Source organism: Dipteris shenzhenensis, chromosome 21 (assembly GCF_047967505.1).
Source record: "Dipteris shenzhenensis isolate YYH24624 ecotype China chromosome 21, Dip_SZ_1.0, whole genome shotgun sequence".
NCBI classification, from domain to species: domain Eukaryota; kingdom Viridiplantae; phylum Streptophyta; class Polypodiopsida; order Gleicheniales; family Dipteridaceae; genus Dipteris; species Dipteris shenzhenensis.
Genome location: NC_141616.1, coordinates 47,538,014 through 47,556,182, shown reverse-complemented (window position 1 = coordinate 47,556,182; position 18,169 = coordinate 47,538,014). Strand labels below are relative to the sequence as shown.

Sequence of the window (18,169 nt, the reverse complement as noted above, 5' to 3'; positions counted from 1 at the left end):
AGTGCCATGAACAAATGCTTTCTCGAGCCAGCTCGAGATCTCTGAAGCAGTCATCCGGTAGAAGGATCGGAGTTTCTGTTGGGACCAGGCTCTGACATCCTGGGGAAGAGGCCATGCCAGGGGGGGTCTGAGGATCACGATCAATCGGAAACGTTTGGCAACGCAACGCCACCGCAAGCGCACATCGCCCTCGGACCACTGAGTCTCGAGGAGCTGCCCACCGGACGGGCCTATCCAGGAGCAAATCTGGGCGTGTGTCTGCTCTCTGAGAGCCTCCCACACCGAGTCGTCTGTCCAGGTCTCGGTGCCATCGCTGAGGAACGTGAAGGCGAAGCTAGGGCCATCCCTGGGAGCCAAGGCACCAATCCTCCCATCCGCCCCTTTGCGGAGCATGAAGATACTAATGTCGAGACAAGCCGGGAAGGTCCCAAGGTCGGCCACATCCAGGTAGTCCCAGGGGCCAGATCTGTAAAAGTCTCGAGGGAGCTCTCTCTCCTGTAGCTGAGACCCAGCTGAGTCTGCCACTGAGGGGCTAGCGGGAAGGGAAACCTGCTCCACTGGTGGTACAGACACCGGGTGTCCTGCAAGCGGGGGAGGAGGGGGAGGAGGCTGCGGGATAGGCGACTCGGGCTCCACGGAGGCGACTGGCGGAGAAGGTGGAGGAGGTGGAGCGGAGGCTGCACTCGGCTGGGAAGGCGACGGTGCAGCTAACTCTGTAGGAGGGGCGAGGGGAGCAGGGGGGGGAGGGGGATGGGGATGCATCTGGAACTGGGGCTGAGAGGGAGGGGGAGGGGGAGGGGACTGAGGAAAAGGAGGCGGGGGCTGAAACTGCGGGGCGGACGAAGGGGGGGGAAACTGGGGAAACCGGGGAGAAGGCGGGGGGGTGGGAGAGAGGAGGATCTGAGGCTGTGGAGGGCGGGCTGCCGTCGAAGAAGAGGCTCTCCCAGGTCCCTGGGGCATCTGCCTGTCAGGCCTGTGGAGTGCTGCTGCAGGAGTGGTGACCTCTGCCTCCTTGCCTTTATCCGAAATCTTCTTGTTCTTTCCTCTTTTCCTTCGAACCTCGGTCCAACCGCCCACTACCTCTGGCCCAGGCTCCGACTGCCTCGGCTCCTCCTGACGTGGCTGTCCAGGGGGGGGAGGTGGGGGCGGAGGAGGCGGGGGCGGGGAGGGTCGAGACGAGCTGGCAAAGCGTGGACAAGCAACCGCCAAGTGCCCAAAGCCATGGCACCGCAGGCACTGACCTGGCTGTCCGGTGACTATCATGCTCTGGGTGATACTGCCGGCACCTGTAACGATCTCGATCACTGCAGGGAGAGTCGCAGGATCCGCCACAGCCACGCGGACTCGGGGAGCTCCTGCCGTGGTCACCGCGTCGGCAAAGGTGTCGTGCATAACCCAGCCAAAATGGGAGCCCAAGTCCCTGACAATCGGCCGCAGCTCAGTAGCAAGCCCTGGAAAAACGAGTGTCACTGGGTGGCGAGGTATACGGAACCGAGTGTCGAAATCCGCTGCGCTGAAGCCACGGTACCACGGGACTATCATGATGATCTTCCCATCCACCGATGTGGGGGAACCGGCAATCAGATTGCTCGCAGCTTTCTCACTGGAGAGTTTGAGCCAGAAGATGCCCCTTCCCATAAGGGCCACCTCCTCGATGTGGCCATCCTCTAGCAAGAGAGTGGACTGGAGCCAGTCCCTGATGGTAGACCTGGAGGGGGAGTGTCCAATGACTCTACCGTAAACAGAGGTACGAGCAAAGTCACTGGCTACCTCCTGAACACGAGATGATTGATGCTCTGTCAGGATAACGCGGTAGGCAACTGGAGAGGGAGGGTCCGACTGGGCCTCCGGATCCGGGCTGGGGGCCGCCATACCGCCAAGACTAACTGCAAGCTTCCGATGAAGAAAAACAGGCTGCCACCCAAGAAGAGATGAAGCGGCGGTGGAGCCTGGGGGGCGGGATGGAGCGGAGGGGTCGGCTGGAGCGGAGGGGGCGGAGCGGCGGTGAGGCGAGGATGGAGCGGAGGCGGGCGAGGCGAGGCGGGCGAGGCGAGGCGAGGCGGAGGGGGCGAGGCGAGGCGGGGTGGAGCGGAGGCGGGCGAGGATGGAGCGGAGGCGGGCGAGGCGAGGCGGGATGGAGCGGAGGCGGGCGAGGTGAGGCGAGGCGGGCTGGAGCGGAGGCGGGGGAAGCGAGGCGGGATGGAGCGGAGGGGGCGGCTGGAGCGGCGGCGAGGGGGGGGGGGAGGGGGTTGGGGCGGGGGCGAGGGGCGGGTTGGAGCGGGGGGGCGGGATGGAGCGGAGGTAAGGGGCGGGGATGGAGCGAGGGGGCGGGGTGGAGCGAGGGGCGGAGGTGAGGCGAGGGGCGGAGGTGAGGCGAGGGGCGGGATGGAGCGAGGGGCGGAGGTGAGGCGAGGGGTAGCGGGGTGAGGCGAGGTGAGGCGAGGGGCGGGTTGGAGCGAGGGGGGGGAGGAGAGGGGACGGGGGGTCGAGGGCGGACGGGAGGGGTGGAGGTGGACGCGGCGAGGGGAGGGGGGGGAGCGAAGGGGAGGTAGGGGAGCGAAGGGGAGGTAGGGAGCGAAGGGGAGGGGAGGGGAAGCTCGCAGGAGCGTCCGTCTCCTCCAGCTAGTCTACAGTAGTGCTTCGTTCACTCTTTTGTAGTGAGGGGCTCCCCTCCATACAGTACTTGTCTATTTACAGTTGTGTTCAGCCCTCTGGCCCAGGCTTTGTTCATTATTCATTTTCTTTCTCGGGAGGCCTGCTATATTCTTTCCCTCTGATTCTTACACTCACTCCACAGTTCCACGTGTGTTTTTGAGTGCATCATTCTTTCAGTTCAGATAGTATTGAGTAGGCGAGAGAGTGAGTTAGGCTATCTACCTGTTACAAGCGGAATATACGAACGTATAGAGAGCAGATCTGCGATTCGAGAGAGACAGCACACACTTATTTAGCATGGCCGATTCTAGAGATAGAGAAAGCATGAGCAGCGAACAGCCAAGTTCAGCCAAAGAACTTGATGAAGAGGCGGTAAAGGCCAAAATTCAAGAGCTAGAGGAGTTGAAGAAGGATCCCGGATTTCATAATCTATTTGTAGCTGGCCACATGGAGCAAGTGTCCAAGGATGTGTCTACCACTTATCAAAACCTATGGCCATTCCAGGAGAATTACCACCAGCATTCAAAGGATCACAACATCGAACTCCTACCCAAACCGGCCACCTGATGACTGCAACTCAGAGAGAGGAAATTATGACCGAGGTACAAGATTTACTTTATAAAGGGCTCATTAGACCTAGTTCTTCAACTATGTTGCTAGTTCAAACAAGGATGGGTCATTTCGCATGTGTAGAGATTGCAGTGCTCTTAATAGGATGACCTTAAAAAATCGTTTCCTCATTCAGTGCCTAGATGATGTGCTGGTGGATAAGTTGGAGAGAGGGTCAATATTTAGCAGGATAGATCTAAAAGTGAGTATCATGGATAGATAGAAAACACTTGGACTTTTGATGCCTCCTTGAGTGCCCCAGGCACCATGGGAAAGCATAGCTATGGATTTTAGCTTTGATCTTCCTATGTCAAAGTGGGGGAACGATGGTATATGAACTATCATTGACGGATTTAGCAAATAGGCACACTTCATACCTGCAGGAAAACAATTACAGTAGACCACATGGCAAGAGTATTCTTAGTGCAGATCTTTCTTCAAGTATCATGGGATTCTCAGATCCACAGAGACCCAAAGATGACAAAGTCAATTCTGGAGAGCATTGTTTGATAATATGGGAACAAGGTTTGAGTTTTCATCTTCTTTTCACTCTAAAATTGAAGACCTGAGTGAAATTGCTAATTCTACAGTGCTAGATCTTCTGAAATGCTATGTGGCTGAGAAAAATTCAGAATGGGAGAAATATCTTCGTTTAGTGAAGTTTGCCTACAACAACGCCACTCATAGCTCCACAAGAAGAGCACCTTTTGACGTGGTTTTATGGGAAGGTGATCTTGCCACCCATCCTAAGGACCAAAGGTGAGATATTTCTAGCCGACTAGTATGTGAGAGACTTGGATACAACTTTTGCATAGATACAGACAACAATGGAGAGATCTAGAGGAAAGCATAAGAGGGTTGCGGATAAGTAGAAAAAATTGAATTGCCAGACGTATCACTCAAGTTCGAGAAAGCAAGGCTCAGCAAGCTGAAGGGAAAGAGAAGGTGTATCCAAAGCTTTCCATAGTATTATGGACCTTTCCAAATCGATATATTCTAGTCTTACAAAGATAGATTATGGACCTTTCCAGATCACCAAGCCAATCAATGAAGCTGCATTCTGATTATAGTTGCCCGAGCACTAGAAGATTCACTATACGTTTTATGTGAGTGTTTGAAGAAGTACAAAGGAAGAGATGGAGAAGATCCTCCAACCCGAGCAGATTGTGTTTCACACAGAAAAGAAAGGGCCCCGAGGCATGGTCTCCAACTGTACCTTGTAAAGTTTAAGAATTATTTGGCACCAGATGCCAAGGGGGTGGATGGAGAAATTTTCTTAGAGTATCCACAGATTTTGCAATTGTATAAAGAGGCTTGTCAGTCTCCACATTAGTTAGTCTAATGCTGTCCATGAGTACATCATACATGGATACCATCGCCAGATTTCAGACATGTTCACACCGAGATTCTTGACGGGATCCTTATTATTGATATAGGACATGATGTGGCATGACAATAAGCGTCAGTCACATGTACATTACGTTGGAGAAAGCTGGAGTTGAATACTTGCTTCAATCACACCCTTACCGTGCTCACAGAGCTAGAACATTTATGAAGTCAATATGATCTCTGTTTTTGTGGCATTTATCCTCGCAGGCTGTAGCTCTCCAATGCTTTTGAAACAATCGTGGGAAACATTTTTATATAGAGGTTTATTTTCTGGTTGACATTTGGAAATATACCTATGAATGTTCAATGAGCATCTCAACAACAATATACATATGGATGTTTAATGAGCCTCTGCGCTACAAATTGATATGTGACTATGAGTGTGCGATACGCTGGTCGACTACCAAATGGCAGTTTTATTGCCCCACCAAGATTTTTGTTCTTGCAAATTGAAAATTGTGGTTTTGAAAATAAAGACTAACATCTTTCTACACTTCTCTCCCTCCTCATAGCAAGGGTCATATTTGAGATTTTTGCATTTGGGATTCCTAATGTCACACATGAGCATGTTGATGCAATGTTCAATAGGCTTTTTAAAAGGCTCCGATCAAAATTTCTGTTCTCTTTTTGCTAGCTGATTGGAGCCAGTGGTCCCAATGACGGCTCCCTTCTCTACGGTAGCCGCCGCTGCTGCTTTGAGTCTAACTGCAGCCATACCGATGTTACATTCTGCAAGAGTACATTTGGTCATGAAGCTGCATGTAGCATTGGAGCTAGTTTGGACCCACATTACTGAAGAAAATAGCACATTTCTACGCTAGCATGAGATTAACAATTTGGGATGTGTGATGTGAAGTGGAAGTTGTTATTGCATCTCTTGATTTTGCGTTCTATGATGAAGAATATCAGATCCTCAATCTTGAAGTTGTGCTCTAGTGTTTAGTGGCCTTCATTTTGCAGTTGCATCTCTTTGGATAGTTGGGAATTAGACATTAATTAGTTTCACTATATTAAGCTGCTGGTCGAGATGGGCATAACAAGTGTATGTAAAACTTTGCAGGTATGGCACACCTATTGTGGATATAAAATGGCATGAAAGTTTGAGCACTACAAAAAGGCACATTATCAGTGCTGATCATCGTGTTGTCAGGATCTGGGATCCTGACACGGTAAGTATAATGTGTATGCTTGAAAGTCAATCTTATTTAGTTCAGTCAAGGGTGGACATGTTGCAAGTAGTTTATATGTCACGGAACTCAGCAATGTAATGTGGCCTTTGTATAAAATGAGCTAGGGATTCCATTTTCTGTGATACTATTCCTGTTTTTTGTTTTGTAAAAGTAATCCGTATTATTGAGCTATGTTGAAGATCACAGAGGAGATAAGGTATTCATTTGAAGCTGACACATGCCAGCAAGCTGACTACCACATCATCACCAAGGTGATAAGGCACCTATTGAAACTGGCCTCAAGGCCAACAAAAGGGCGGTAAAGCATAGACAACCAGCCAACGCACTCACGTGAGCCTCATCATTTGGGCAATCGAAACTTTGAACAAGTAGCTGCTGCAGAACTGGTAAAATCTCCAATTGGATCCGAATTTAGTCAATCGAACAGCTGCTCCAAAAGTGCTCAATGAAAATTGATGCTCAGTATGGAAGAAGCATTTTGATAGCCTCCTTGGAAGTTGAGAATGAGATTACAGAACCGTGTGCTTCAACATGGGTCTATCCCTTTCTTCATATTGCTTCAACATGTGTAATTTCAAAGAAGACACAAGTGAATCTACAGGTGGCCCATTGGGTATGAGCTCATTTGCTACTCTCCGAAGGCAGAGGCCTATTGAAGCTGCCTCTTCTAGCTTCTTTTCTTCAAGCTTCCTGTGAACTTCCAGCTTCTTTTCTTCAAGCTTCCTCACAACAGCATTTCAGTTCTTCTCCATGGCTCTGATACCAAACTGAAGATACAAGGGGAGAAATCACACAAGAGGACGATGCTCAAAGAAATCACTTCAGGATGCCCAAAATTTGACAAGACAGATTCGGTAAGCCAGCTCCAACTGTGGCAAATTGGGACACTTTCCCAAAGCTGTGGAGCAGAAGACGGGTCTAGGACAAGGCGGTTCGAGAAAGGCTAGGCCGAATCCGGTAAGAGCAGAGGCAGCCAACATCATCAAGGAGGGCATGTGCTTGGCCTGAGTGATAGAGTTCTTCGTTGGCAATGACTCCGAGAGGTGAGGATTGGTATGCGGACATTGGTGCTTTGCACATGACGAAGACATGACAGTGCCCTTGCGAGAAGGAGGGTGACTCAGGTTCAGTCATGTGCGTTTAAAGTTCGCAGTCCAGGTTATCTCGAGATGTGCTTTTGTTGCAGACCTTGCCAAAGGAAGGACGGGTTGAAACAAACCCTCAGAGCATGGTGCCTAGAAGACTCCAGGGTGTTCACTCATTATGAGGGGGACAACTGGAAGATCGTGACGGCTGGATTGCTCGAGTTCAAAGGTAGGAATGACGGAAGATGGTGGTGCCAGGAGGTGCTACCAAAGATGGACCTATGTACCAGGATGGTGTGCGGAAGCGGAAGCCACTGGATGAAAAGCCAGGAAAAGATTATGACATCGAAAAGTTCCAGTGGACTACGACCAGGGAGTTACTGGAGCATCATCATCGACGTGTTGGCATTGGGCCGAGATGTGTCAATGAGAGGGGGTGTTGGAAAGGTCACCTCCCCATCTGTAAGCCCCCATATGAGGAGAGCATGGGGGAGGTAGACAAGGGGATATTGGGGCTTCCACATGGGCAGCACACAGTCTACCATGTGGGCAGCTGTCAAAATAGGAATGCATGGGCCTGCAAAAGAGGCGTACAGGTGGCAGCATAGGCAGGCTGAAAGCGCTTGCATGGCGGGCTGTCTGGCAGAAGAGATGGCGCAGAAGGGCGGGGCAGACCAGCAGATTAGATCGGCCACATGGAGGCCAGGTGGAGCAGCAAATGGGGCTGCCAGTGGGCAGTGGCATGCCTTATATAGGGCTGGGCCCCTGCCTTGATTGGAGGGCTAAAGGCCCTAGAAGTGTGGGCCCAAAAGGCCCCGGGTTGTGAGCCCTTATAGGGCTGGACCAGCCACATACTGGTCGGCCAGTTTGCTGCAGGCTGGTCGGTGTTTTTGCCAGCCCCTTGGGGCCTATAAAAGAAGAGGCTCTTGGCCTCATTTATCATCCAACTATCCAGCCAGAGCAGGAGCAGACAGGAGCAGCTAGAAGCCACTCCCTTGGGCCTCACACTGGGGGTGAAGGAGAGTGGAAGGTGAGCTGCAGACTGAGTTCCCTAGAGGCTGGACCTTGGCTGTCTTCTAGGGCAGCAAGGTGTTGTGATCATCATATCTTCTAGAGCAGCCATTCACAAGCAGGTTGGAGCAGTGGAACAGCTATCTTGGGGCCTACATTCAAGAGGACCAAGGGGACCTGTGTGCTGCAGACAAAGCTTGGCAGGGGCTGCCCACGTAGGCTGATTCACAGGCAGTAAGGTGGAGAAGAACACACTAGACGGAAAGTCTACAGACGCTCGAGGTGGAGCACGTGGGCTCGAGTCTAGAGATAGCCAGCAGATAGGAGAAGTACCTTGTGGTAAGATCAGAGGACCACACCATTGGTGGGACTCTAGATCTATCTATTTTGTATTGTGTCCATAGCTTTGGACGGAAATATATTATTTTGTTGGTTTCTCTATCTGGCTGGTTCATTGTCTATTGATAAGTCTGCACATCTATTTTATGCACATAAGTTAAGAAGTTTGTGATTCCACACACCACATGCACACTGTGTCAGCTCCTGGGCATTACTATAGTCTTCCGCTGTGCGTACCCTCTGTTGGGTAATTTCTAACCTGGTATCAGAGCCCAAGTAAGAGGCTCACAGGTGTGGGAGCCTGAAGGCAGGGACCTTGATGAAGGACGACCTTGATTCAGAAGCTCTTGGGAATCGACTTCCACGACTGGAGGACTGTGCCCTTGCGAGAAGGAGGGTGACTCAGGTTCAGTCAGGTGCGTTTAAAGTTCGCGGTCCAAGTTATTTGGAGATGTACTTTTGTTGCAGACCTTGCCAAAGGAAGGACGGGTTGGGACGGGTTGAAAGAGACCCTCAGAGCATGGTGCCTAGAAGACTCCAAGGTGTTCACTCATTATGAGGGGGACAACTGGAAGATCATGACGGCTGGATTGCTCGAGTTCAAAGGAAGGAATGACGGACGATGGTGGTGCCAGGAGGTGCTACCAAAGATGGACCTATGTACCAGGATGGTGTGCGGAAGCGGAAGCCACTGGATCAAAAGCCAGGAAAAGATTTCGACATCGAAAAGTTCTAGAGGACTACGACTAGGGAGTTACTGGAGCATCATCATCGACGTGTTGGCATTGGGCCGAGATGTGTCAATGAGAGGGGGTGTTGGAAAGGTCACCTCCCCATCTGTAAGCCCCCATATGAGGAGAGCATGGGGGAGGTAGACAAGGGGATATTGGGGCTGCCACATGGGCAGCACACAGTCTGCCATGTGGGCAGCTGTCAAAACAGGAATGCATGGGCCTGCAAAAGAGGCGCACAGGTGGCAGCATAGGCAGGCTGAAAGCGCCTGCATGGCGGGCTGTCTGGCAGAAGAGATGGCGCAGAAGGGCAGGGCAGACCAGCAGATTAGGTCAGCCACATGGAGGCCAGGTGGAGCAGCAAATGGGGCAGTGTGGGCAGTGGCATGCCTTATATAGGGCTGGGCCCCTGCCTTGATTGGAGGGGTAAAAGGCCCTAGAAGTGTGGGCCCAAAAGGCCCCAGGTTGTGAGCCCTTATAGGGCTGGACCAGCCGCAGACTGGTCGGCCAGTTTGCTGCAGGCTGGTCGGTGTTTTTGCCAGCCCTTTAGGGCCTATAAAAGCAGATGCTCTTGGCCTCATTTATCATCCAACTATCCAGCCAGAGCAGGAGCAGAGACAGGAGCAGCCAGAAGCCACTCCCTTGGGCCTCACACTGGGGGTGAAGGAGAGTGGAAGGTGAGCTGCAGACTGAGTTCCCTAGAGGCTGGACCTTGGCTGTCTTCTAGGGCAGCAAGGTGTTGTGATCATCATATCTTCTGGAGCAGCCATTCACAAGCAGGTTGGAGCAGTGGAACAGCTATCTTGGGGCCTACATTCAGGAGGACCAAGGGGACCTGTGTGCTGCAGACAAAGCTTGGCAGGGGCTGCCCACACCTAGGCTGATTCACAGGCAGTAAGGTGGAGAAGAGCACACTAGACGGAAAGTCTACAGACCCTCGAGGTGGAGCACGCGGGCTCGAGTCTAGAGATAGCCAGCAGATAGGAGAAGTACCTTGTGGTAGGATTAGAGGACCACACCATTGGTGGGACTCTGGATCTATCTATTTTGTATTGTGTCCATAGCTTTGGACGGAAATATATTATTTTGGTGGTTTCTCTATCTGGCTGGTTCATTGTCTTGATAAGTCTGCACATCTATTTTATGCACATAAGTCAAGAAGGTTGTGATTCCACACACCACACGCACACTGTGTGAGCTCCTGGGCATTACTATTAGTCTTTCCCTGTGCGTACCCTCTGTTGGGTAATTTCTAACACCAGTGCCATAGATGCAAAGCCTTTACCTCCAAGTAGAGAGGGACAAGAGGGTGGTGGTAATTTTGTATGTAATGACCTAATTATCACAATCTCGGCGTTCTTCACTATTTTCTTGGCATCGAGATATAATAGGGACAAGAAAGCACATTTATGTCGTAGGAGAAGTACTGCCTTGAGATCTTAAAGAGGTTGCAGAAGGAAAACTCCAAGTCGATGCAGTTACCTCAATGGAGTCGGGCTAAACCGAGCAAGGAGAACATCGCAGTGTCGATGGACTCAACTAGATTACGACAACTCGTCGGCAGTCTGCTGCATTGAGCTAACACCTGCACCATTTTAGATACATTGGAATGCCAAATTACACGTGCTCTAGGGTATCTTCAATTACAGAATCATGTACGAACTTCCATGAATAGTGTCATTTAGATTGGGGCGAAGATGTGGACATAAAGGTAGTCCACATGTAGATATTGCTTTGCGCTTAGTTTGGGGGTCATTATGGCGCAGTAAGATTGCAGCCCACTAGAGTGGCTTGTCCTTAATGGAGGCACAGTACCAGTAAGTGTGCATGGCATCTTACGAGTCGTTGTAAATGAGTTGGATCTTGGAAGACGTGAAGGTCTTCTAATATAGTGAATTGATGGAGAATTTTTACGAGATAACCAGAGCTGCATCGCATTTGTTAAGTACCCTTGATTCATGCAAGGACAAAGCATATCAATGTTCACTACCACTTCATCCAAGAGATGATTGTGGACGGACTGATATAACTTGTATATTGCCAGACAGAGAGAATGCGCGGATATCTTCACCAAGGAGGCTGCCAAAGTCTTGCAATCTTGCTTGTATCATATTTAATGGACTAACACACATCACAGCGAAGGTTGAAAATTCCTTGTGAAGTTTAGGCCAATGGAAGTACCTCTCAATATCAATGATCCCTCTAATGCCTTTATGTTTAGAATATGGACTCGCATGTAACTCATTCATACCGAAATGTTTTGGTTACACATATCATACGCCCAAACAGGAGGTATTCATCCTTGATGGAAAAGGCCTCTAACTTGTTAGAAATATTTATATCTCTAAGGTAGCGGCCAATGTAATAAGGGGCTAGGGGCATTTTTTCCTTTGTAAGGTGTTTTACTCCTAACCTCAGTTAAAGGTTGAGTTTGTGGGTGAGTTAGTCACCATTTTTGACCTTAGTTAGGGTCCATCCTAGGGTTTTGTCCCTATGACTACCCTAGTCTTCTCTTTCATTGTTGTTGCTGCAATTTCAGTTCAGCTTCGTGAGCTCCATTGTCTCTCGCTTCCATTTTCCACATTTGGTATCAGAGTGGTCTACCCTTGCTCCCCAGCACCACCATCGCTCCTCTATAGCAACTCTGTCACGAAAATGTAGTGAAGCCAGATCTCGTTTTGGCTATAAGCCGCTTTTTTCAACTCAAGGAAGCTTATGGAGCTTCCCTCAACATAGGCAACTTTTTCAAGGCTTCTTTCTTGCTGGCCGATGGGATTTTGGTAGAATTGGGATTGTGGAGCCAGCTAAGGGGGAAGCTGCACCTCCCAGAGTCATGATGAAGGATGATGTATAGGCCAAACAAGGTTGCAATAATAGATAACCTTATTTGATCCAATTGTGCTTTGATCTCCTCTGTCCACCCAGTAAAAGTCTTGGCTTTATCTGATACCTGCTCATATAGTGTCCGCACTGCCCAGATGATGTAAGTATACCCTAGATCAAGTAGTAGTCTGAATAGGTGGGCTCGTGATACAGTGTCAACGGCTTTGCGGAAATCCACAAAGCAATAGTAAACTCTCCACTTCCATGCTCAGGCCTCCTCAATGACAGCCGTTAGTGTGAAGAGCATGATCTCCTTGAAAGCATGCTTGCCCCATCGTTGTGTGTCCCTACACTCTGCATCTCGGCTGACATGGTGTCGAGTGCTGCTGCACGAATCTTGGACATACAATGGCTGATCATGATGGTCCCGTAGTTTTACGGATTCATGCGGTCCTTTGCCTTCTGAATCAGGATAATGGTGATAAGGGTTCCGATCTTTGAATAGCTTTGCCAAGATCGGGGCTAGGCTACGTGTAATGTACTAGGTACACTGTCCCTCATGATGTTTGGCTCAGCCATTGTGTAGCTTGTGTTTGCTATCACTAATGGTGAAGAGTGAGCAAGAGGTAGGGTGTGCTAGATGTGGGAGGTTTAGTGTAGGTTGATGAGGGATGTCATAAAGTGTGCGTGTGTGCCAAATGATCGGGTCAGTTAGAGGGGATGTGGACCTGTACTCGAGAAACTTCTACTAGAAATCCTTGGAGCTAAAACTTTTAGTATTTCTTCCGCATTTTGATGGATAAAGTCTCTCTTCTTCCGACAGACCAGATGGTGATACTCGTGTTTGGTCGCTTGGTCTCGAGTCTGAGCTGATGGTGCAAGCCTTGCACTCATTCTTGCAGGGGACTAATCTAATGGGCGGTGGATGGGTGGATCTAGTGGGGATTGGATGGCGGCAGCATGTAGGGAATGGGTGATAAGAGTGGCTTTGTCCTCTAGTAGGGAAATATCATCAAGATCCTTCATAGTGGAGAGGCGGGCGGCATTGGGGGGTAGGGGGTTAGCGTGTGGTTAAAGTGAATCTCCTAGAAAGTGGTGTAAAGGGGGTGGGAGTGGGATGGATAAGCTAAAGACAATGCATGTATGATAATCTCCATGATGAAGCGGGGGAATACAATGTATGTGATGTGAGAGGTGAAGACATGGGATCCCATGAGATAGTCAACCATGGGGTCCATCCTCCATGTAGGAACAAGTGAGCCCATTGGAAGGTGGCCGTCCCATTGGACCATTGTATATGATCAGGTCATGCATCTTACCCATCTCAATGAAGCCATGCCATATGAAGTGATCGAGGGTTGGCAACTTGCAGAAACTTGGGAGATACCTAACTCTTGTAAATCAATGTCAGGCAACATGATCGGTACTCGATGGTCAGCAGTCCTGGCGTTGAAGTCTTCAAGAATGAGAACTTTCCCGTGAGTCGATATTCGAGTATAAGACAAAGTATGGAGATGCCTCTCCCTCCTCGCGAAGCTCCATGGCGAAATGTGAGGTCTGTAGAGGGAAGTAGCAGATTTCGATGAAAGTATCTCTTGATGATGTGCTCTTGATCCGAATCTAGAGAAATCTGGGATGTGGGTCGTGTCTCCCCACGGTGATCATCCCCATGAGAGATTAGTACAAAATGGCGACTTCGTGAGATCCATGTACTTCTTTGGTTTCTCTAGTCTCATCCTAATAGGGAGACTCCCATGCGTATCCACAGACTGTGGTAGCGGATGCTTCAGAGTCCAAGCTCAGATGAGTCTCTATGTTAAAGACCATGTCTCATCTTGTGTATGACTTAGAGAAATTCCTTGGCCCTGACCATAAGGTTCCATTATAGTTCCAAATGGTACAGACCTACAGCCCACTTCCTCTCCTTATGCAAGTCTGGCTGGGCTGGTGTGTGTAACCCGGCTGACCCTAGCGTTGAGATCCTAGAGCCTTACTGGCTCTTTGCTGTTGCTCAAGCAGAGGGGCTGGTTGCTTTTGCAGGCCCACGTTTCACAACATACACCCACTCTTCAATGACCATCTCTATCGTGGCGATCCTCTCCTCTACTGTAGGGCTGCTCCTTTGGGCTGCTACCTCTTTACGGCGTCGAAGGTCGCCTCCCTCCTTCCGGAGATCAGCAGCCACTATCTAGGCTGTGAGAAAATGGCATCATAGGGTCTCTATTTGTCTTTGCTGCTCGGTCTTTGTGCCCCTCATGTGGTGCATCTGTGAGGAGCTGCTGTATGTGCTACAAGATATTTGGGTGGGCCATGGGCTGTTGTGGGGGAGATGTATAGCATGGAGGTGGTGGGCATCATATGGGCTGAAGAGAAACCAGTCATGTTCTGATATGGCACAAATATTTGAGGGGATGGGGGTGTCACGTGGGGGGAGAGGAAGACACGATATGAGTGGGAGAGGACATAGGATCGGAGATTGGGGTTGATCAAGAGTGGCTATCTGAGTGGCCTTATGGCCGAGGGTGTTGCTAGTAGGTGGGTGGGCAGAGGTGAATCCATCCTGATAGGTAGCGGTGCTATCCGCATGGTTCCCGTGCTGCGAGTGCACCTTATGTTGATGTGGTCCTTGATGTTGTCCACAGCCGCACCTTTCCCCTTTTCCTTTTCTTTCTTGTCTTTTTGGGCTTCTCCACTTTGCCTTTGTCCTTATCCATATCCCAAGCCATGAGGTGGAGTACAAGAGTCCTAATTGAGGACGAATGCTTTTTTTTGGGGTGGAGGGTTTTAAGTCCACTTATCCAAACTATAAGGATTTCAACTCACCATCGCGAATGTGGCTGTATTGGGCAGGGTTGTGAGGAAATGGGAGAGGTACGGAGAAGCTGTGGTTGTATAGCATGGCCAAGAACCATAGCCAAGTGGACGGCCGGAGCAGAGGAAGATGTCGAGAGAGGGCAATGCGGGGGAGGCAAAGGGGGCTGTTAGCAGAATGCTGGTGGAGTAGAGGGGCAAGTCGCAACAGGGAAGCATCAGATCACCAATTGCAAAGGCTTAGGCTGAAGTAGCGCAAGACTAGAGTAGAGTGCTGGAGCACATAGGTGAGGTGGAGCATCTTGTGTGGTATCCTACTGTCTTCTATCTTCTCAATCTTGGTGGAGGGAGAGAGAGAGAGAGAGAGAGAGAGAGAGAGAGAGAGAAGTCGAAATAGAATTTATTATCGTCCTTGGGGGGCCAAAAATGACCCATGGGACCTAATCCTCAGTAAAAAAAATCTCCTCCGATGTGGAGGGGTCAAGAGTTTTCAAGTTCTTGACGATACGAAAAAAGACAAGTGACAAAAGACCCCAACGTTGCTAGAGAGGCAGTGGAGAGAACTGATGAGAGCTATGTGGTGTCTACCAGTATCTTTTGGTAATCATCCCTGATATGTGCATATCTGGGGCACTGTATGTTAGCACCTATGTGTTGGGAGTGTAGGGTGACACCTTAGGTGTAGACCCGGGGCACTTTTTACTCCAACTAGTGGAGGTTTTTTCCCTCGAGTTTGGCAGGCACACTTCCATGTGACCTGCAGGGTGTGCTTAGCAAGCACAACCTTATTCATCCATGTATATGATGTGACTTTAGTCACATCTTCTGAATCAATCATTTGAGCTTTGTGTGCTTGCTCTCTCCTCGTGTGTCTCGTCTCTGCACCAACAAATGGTATCAGAGCGTTGCCTTTGACCGACGCTACGTGAAGCTTCCAGCCGCCATCCCCCGTCACCTTGCTCGTGGTGCTGCTCTCTGCTGGGCGACCTGCTGCTGTCCGCACAGAAGAGTGTGCGTGGAGCTGTTGCTTCAGAACCATCCCGTGGAAGAGAGACTTGCTGCCGATCAGCTGTGCGTGGAGCTGCCGCTAATGCCTGAGCGCTGCGCCATTGACCTGTGCGTGGAGCTGCCTGGCTGTTTTGCTTCAGAACGGGCTGACTACGCTTTTGCCTCAACAAGCAGTCACCCCTGTGGAAGCCGTCGTCTGCTCCTGCTGTCGTAGCTGTTGCTGTGCACTGCTGCCTACGCCTGTGCCTCAATAGGCCGTCGCCCTGCCTGTGGTAGCCGACACTTGCGTGGAAGCGCCGTTGCCACGTGACTTGTGCCGTCTCCACCTGATCTTCCCCGACGACCTGCTCTGCTCTAGGTCGACACCTACGTGTGAAGCCTCTTCTTGTGGAGAGCTCCCTGCACTGTGCCGTTGTGAAGACACGCTGGCTACGCCTGTGCCTCACCTGTTGCATTGCGCCATCGCCTTAGCCTTGTGCGAACGCCTGTGGACACATTGTTGGGAGGCTGCCGCTCTTGTGCGACATGAAGCTAGGCGACTACTGCCTTTGCACGGGACGGGCTACCTATGCCTGTGCCTTAACTGGCCGTAGCTCTGTCGTGGAAACGCACAGCGTGTGACCTGTGCTCCTGCTGGCGGCCACCCCTACCATCTTGTCGTGGATGCTATGCGATAGGCGATTCGTGTCCATCCGCTCCTGCTGTTCAAGCGCATTCGCCTGTGAAGCTATCGAAAGCTGTTTGTTGCAGGTCTGAGAGTGGAACTTACCTCTCATTTTTGTGGCTTTTTGGTACGTTCGTGTGCCTCGGGGTATTTCTCTTTATTTTCAGGTACATAGTCATTCAGGGCAGAATCAGAGAAGTCTGAGCAGAAGGTACATGCCTTATTGGTCTTGAGATATTTGCCTTGGGATTTGTGCATTTTGAAAAATTCTGTGCAATTGCAATGGCAGAAAGGGATGTATTTGGACTGCTCTGTGCAGAAGATAAGTTGGATGGCACCAACTATCCTCTCTGGTCGTACATGATGCGACATGTGCTTGTGGCCAAAGGCTTTTGGGGCATTGTGGATGGCACTCAGTTGCGTCCACATGCACCAAGAAATGCTCCTTTACCTAGTTCAGAGGGTGAGTCATCTCGGATTACAGAGATATCACAATCACCTACTCCAGAGCAGAGTCGATGGGATGGCCGAGATGCCAATGCACATGCCTTGATAGCATTATATGTTAAAAGAAGCATTATTCCTCACATCCGGTCATGCAAAACAGCAAGGGCAGCTTGGGAAAATTTGGCAAAGTTGTACCAAGTTAGGAATGAAGCCCGTGTGGCATACTTGAAGAGGAAATTGGAGACTCTTCCTATGCTTGATGGTGATTCCATGGAAGATGTAAACAAATCCTTTTGTGAGGTAATGTGCTTGCTAGCACCACTGTCAAAATACCATACATTGGCATCACTCACAGATAGGCATGCATCATGAATAGACGGATAACACTGCAAAAGCCCATTTCTCATCATGGGAGGATGTATAAGTGTAATTTGCAGCCTCTTTGTTATCCGACTTGGGGATATTATCCGTCACTGCCATGCTGGCCCCTTTGCTCTTTTCCTTCCCAAGCCTCTTGCGACATTCATTAATGTAGTGTCCTGGCTTCCTGCAATAGTTGCACTTCCCCTTTTTCTTGGGTTTATCACCCTCTTTTTCATACTTGCCAGATGGCTGGCCTGCATCTTTCTTGGGCTTGCTGCCCCCCTGAAATGCAGCCTTACCTTTGCCTTTCTGGCTGGCAATAAAAGCCTGATCAGCCACACGCATCACGGTCCTATGATATCTGGACTGCTCCTCTTGCAAGAGTACAGAAACAAGCTCATCGAAGGTAATTGAATTGGGATTACCCTTCATCATAAGCCGCATAGTAGTGGACACATTCTGATACGTGTCGGGGATGGCCTGCAACATTGTAGAAACCAACGAGGCATCCGGAATAATCTCATCCACAGATGCTAATTGCTCCCGTAAATCCTTTACCTTCGTGAGTTCTCATGGAGGCACGGTGACATGTGCCAACAACTCCTCCCATCCTGTGCAAGGAGTGGGAAAGATTGTACTTACCGCAGCAAATGGTGGTGCATTTACACTCTCTGATGTGCTATTGGTGCCTGGCATAAAAAAGAATTTGCTTTCAGTTTCAGCCATTGCCCGTGGTGGCTTAATGGTGAAGTTTTTGGATGAGAGATGCACCGTACATGACATTAGTGATGGTGATACAATTGTGGCTTCTGGAACTTTATGCCACGGTCTTTACAGACTTGATCACTATGAGAGTGCTTTGCATGATGCTTTATTCACCACCACCCATCACAGTTGGCAAATGCTGAATTATGGCATGCTCGATTTGGCCATCTCAATTTCAGAAGTTTGCTGCGTTTACACAGGCATGAAATGGTGTCCGAGATGCCACACATACATACTCCGACTCGCCATGTATGCAAGGGATGTATCTTGGGGAAGATG

At 50.0% G+C, this 18,169-nt stretch overlaps 1 protein-coding gene across 1 annotated transcript in view; it reads left to right on the top strand.

The window, feature by feature from the left end:
• The window catches only part of EDA7 (embryo sac development arrest 7), an 89,961-nt gene that overhangs the window by 45,656 nt on the left and 26,136 nt on the right, over positions 1–18,169 (top strand). Inside the window, exon 10 of the mRNA XM_087392592.1 lies at positions 5,714–5,822. Within this exon, the coding sequence (XP_087248718.1) occupies positions 5,714–5,822 (109 nt within the window). The remainder of the gene's footprint in view (positions 1–5,713; positions 5,823–18,169) is intronic.